Source organism: Lolium rigidum, chromosome 3 (genome assembly GCF_022539505.1).
Source record: "Lolium rigidum isolate FL_2022 chromosome 3, APGP_CSIRO_Lrig_0.1, whole genome shotgun sequence".
Lineage (NCBI taxonomy): Eukaryota > Viridiplantae > Streptophyta > Magnoliopsida > Poales > Poaceae > Lolium > Lolium rigidum.
This window is the reverse complement of record NC_061510.1, coordinates 392,689,807-392,693,355: the sequence shown is the minus strand read 5'-3', so window position 1 is coordinate 392,693,355 and position 3,549 is coordinate 392,689,807. Positions and strand designations below refer to the sequence as shown.

The window sequence follows — 3,549 nt, the reverse complement described above, 5'->3', positions numbered from 1 at the left end:
GACTTTCACCTTTGTTATACTTTTTTCCATAAATACATTAATATTTCTTATGATACACAAACATTTACTTTTTCATTCCATTTTTGTGTTTGTCTTTTCATGTTTATTTTCATTTTCTATTTTGTATTTACTTTTTTCATGGATTCATTGATATTTTTTAAAATATGTGAGCATGTAATAAATATTCATAAATGTCGAAAATAAGTTTATGTTTATTATAAAATGTTCCAAAAAACGTTCAATAATTCAAAAAAATGTCAGCGAGTTTGAGAATTACGTACCCAATTCAAAAATATGTTCACAAGTTTGAAAAAAGTATGCTCGTGAATTCAGAAAATTATAATATTAATTGATAAAAGTACATTCCCACATTCATAAAATGTTCGAGGCTACAAAAAAGTTCATGCGAGTTGAAAAATGCTCCATCGATTCCTTTTAATTTTAATTTCTAATTTTCTTATCTTATTATCGGTACATGAACAAATTTTTGAGAGGCGTGAACATTTAAAATACTCATTTATCTCAAAAATATGTTTGTATTTTAGAAGACTTCACGGGTTCGATAAAAAGGATGTTCACATATTAAAGAAATTTTCTATGGTACGACAAACTATGTTCCTGGATTTAAAAAAACGTTCATGTTAAAAAATATTCATGGTTTCCAAAGAAAAGTATGACATATCTTGTTCAAAAATAATCTCGGGTTCAAAAAAAATATTCATGAGAGTTCTGAAAAATGTAATGGATGCTAGAATTTTATTGTAGACATTTTTTATATTATTAAGTTTACAAAGTAATTGTAAAACATTTAAAAATATACATGACTTGTTCATTTTGGCCATACACTCTGCGCGAGTGGACAATATTTTGTACGGATGAATCGCTTGAAAATATATGATAATATCAATAATACTTTCTTTATGGAAAAATTTCTAGTTCATATTATTTAAATGAAATACTTACCATAACAGGCATAATGAACATAATGCCAGTGTATTCGCCGGGCCAATGCCCATCATGCGCTTGTAGAATAAACCACTGATTTAGAGCCCGCCGCAATGGAACAGATATAATCTCCTCCGTTAGTTCCGTACTGTTTTCAAGCTTCATGATTGGAACTTCCACCGAAGGATGGTTTAGTTTTGCATACTGACATAAAAATGGTGTGTTGTCAGTATTTTATAGTGGGTGATGAACAATGTGAAAAAATTGACATAGAGGTATTATTGTATAATATTAATAACCAAAAATCATGTTTGGTGCGCTATGTGATCGGTATTGCTCATGCATAAAAAAATACAAAATTGAGAGCAATGTAATAGTTACTGCCTCATTTCCGTGATACAATGCATTATAATTTTTTTGTTCTGACTTCAAACCAAAAAAATTATAGTTGAGACATATAATATTAATTACTCCCTCCGTTCCTATATATAAGCCATATAGTTTTTTGAGAAAAATTTCAGAATATAAGGTTTATTGGATTGCTCTACTTGTATGGACAATATTTTTGGAGATTTGATTAGGTTTACTTATCTTATGCAAGGTCCTATATTAGCTCACGGCAATTACCTAGGGTTAATCCTAGCCAAACATGGTATATTTTTTCCTAAATATGTGTTTCTTAATTTCTGTGCCAAAAACTATATGGCTTATATTTAGGACCAGAGGGAGTACTAAAAACATGTTTGGTGCGCTATGTGTTTGGTACAGCTCGTGCGTAAAAAAAAAATGCAAACTTGAGAGCAATATAACGGTTACTCCCTCAATTTCATGTTACAAATGCATTCTAATTTTTTGGTAACTTCAAACCAATTTATTAAAATATTATAGTTAATATAACATGTAAAAATATGGATAAATGAAACAGAATAAAAAATACATTTCCATGCATTTTTTGTCAGCTTAAATTAAGTTAGTAGAATACTACATTACACAAGTACATAATACGACATAAATAATTTATTTTTTCTATCAAAAAGTTAATTATCCAAAGATAAGTTTTAATTATAAGCGGCATATCTAGATTAAAGAATTCCTTACCTTTGGCTATACTTAGTGGAATACTGCCATCATAGAACTTTTTTTTTGGAATTGGACTGAAAAAAATATCCATTATGTCGGATATATTCAAAGTAAGATATCGTTTAGTATCTAGATCCTCCAAAGCTCATATATTGTTTCTCCAAGTCAAAGGAGGCCTTAATTAACCTCAACTTAAATTTATATTTGTGTTGGTGTGCAAAACTTCATTATGATTTGCATAGTTGATAGAAATACTGCCAAAGCTAAGCTCGGTACAGCTGTATTTACATATTAATCATATTATCATACCAAGGAAAAATTTAGTTTATTTTATATATTTTGGAACGATTGGATCCTTCGACGTACCAGTTGGGACGTGCTCGTCAGCGACCCAACGCAAGGTGACTTACGCTAGAGGAGCTGTGTCCATTCAGGAAATAGCCTGCCACGTGTAATCTTTGGTATTGGTGATCACTAATCTCTGGCACTCAAACTACCCATAGTGCAAAAATATGATAAGGCATGTAATTATAAAGAAGAGAGACAAATGCTAACGTAAAATGTTATCATCACATAGCGCCTCCCAATAAATTTGACTACATAAATAATATAAATAAAGATCCCTATGTTTTTTTTTTTTTTTTGCGGGTAAAGATCCCTATGTTATCACACGCATACAAGGGCGTACCCAGCTTAGGCCAGGACCCAGGAGGGGTCACAGACTCACAGGACACGCGTAAAAACTGCATTCTTTCCTAGTCTGTGACACTCTAGTTGGAGGTGAGAATTATGCGTGGTTTTTTTTATAGTGACAGCGGGTTACTTTAGCTCTACGTCCGCCACTGCATACATATATATTACCTTACCGGGTTCATATGTATTTTTAAATTTATTACTATAATTTAGTCCCACTGAAACTAGCCTTTTGGCACTCGTTTCATGCATTCGAAAACAAGAATATACCTGCAAGCGTAGGAGGAGATCCTGAGACTCCTTCTTGGTGAACCGGTGCTTGGTGAAGTCCTCACGCAGCCTATCGACCTCTGCGCGCTCCTCCGGCGTGCCGGCGTCGGGGTTGAACTCCCACACCTGCCTGCCGAGGAAGCCCTTGGTCGACCGCAGCCACGGCCCAGCGCCCTCGCTAGTCTTCAGCCTCCACATTGTCAAATGCCGGCTGACGGTAGCAATGCAAAGCTCGAAGACAGCTGTTTCTTCAGTTTTCGGCAATGTTAGCAGCTATGCGGCAACATTTATAGGCTAGCACTATACTAATGGGGTAGTAGCACTACTGTGCAATAAAATACGTCATAGGAGCAGTGATAATAAATGGGTAAAGACTGAGGTGGTAACTATATTTCTAATATTACAGATAAGATGAGTCTGCAACCTATATGACCTTGCATAATACCACATATATGTTATTACCCACTACAGGTAGTAACATAGAAACTATGTTACTTCCCACTATAACTAGCTTAAGTTAATGTGTGCTATGAAGATGCTCCCCTAGCTGCACACGGCTAT

The 3,549-nt window shown here is 33.9% G+C and overlaps 1 protein-coding gene across 1 annotated transcript; it reads right to left on the bottom strand.

Annotated features, from left to right (window-relative positions):
• Positions 1-829: 829 nt before the first annotated feature.
• On the bottom strand, positions 830-3,186 carry LOC124697676 (achilleol B synthase-like). Its single transcript, XM_047230228.1, has 3 exons — positions 2,989-3,186; positions 964-1,149; positions 830-847 (listed from the first exon to the last, which is right to left on the bottom strand). The coding sequence occupies exons 1-3, from the start codon at positions 3,184-3,186 to the stop codon at positions 830-832; spliced, it is 402 nt and encodes a 133-aa protein (XP_047086184.1).
• Positions 3,187-3,549: the final 363 nt, after the last annotated feature.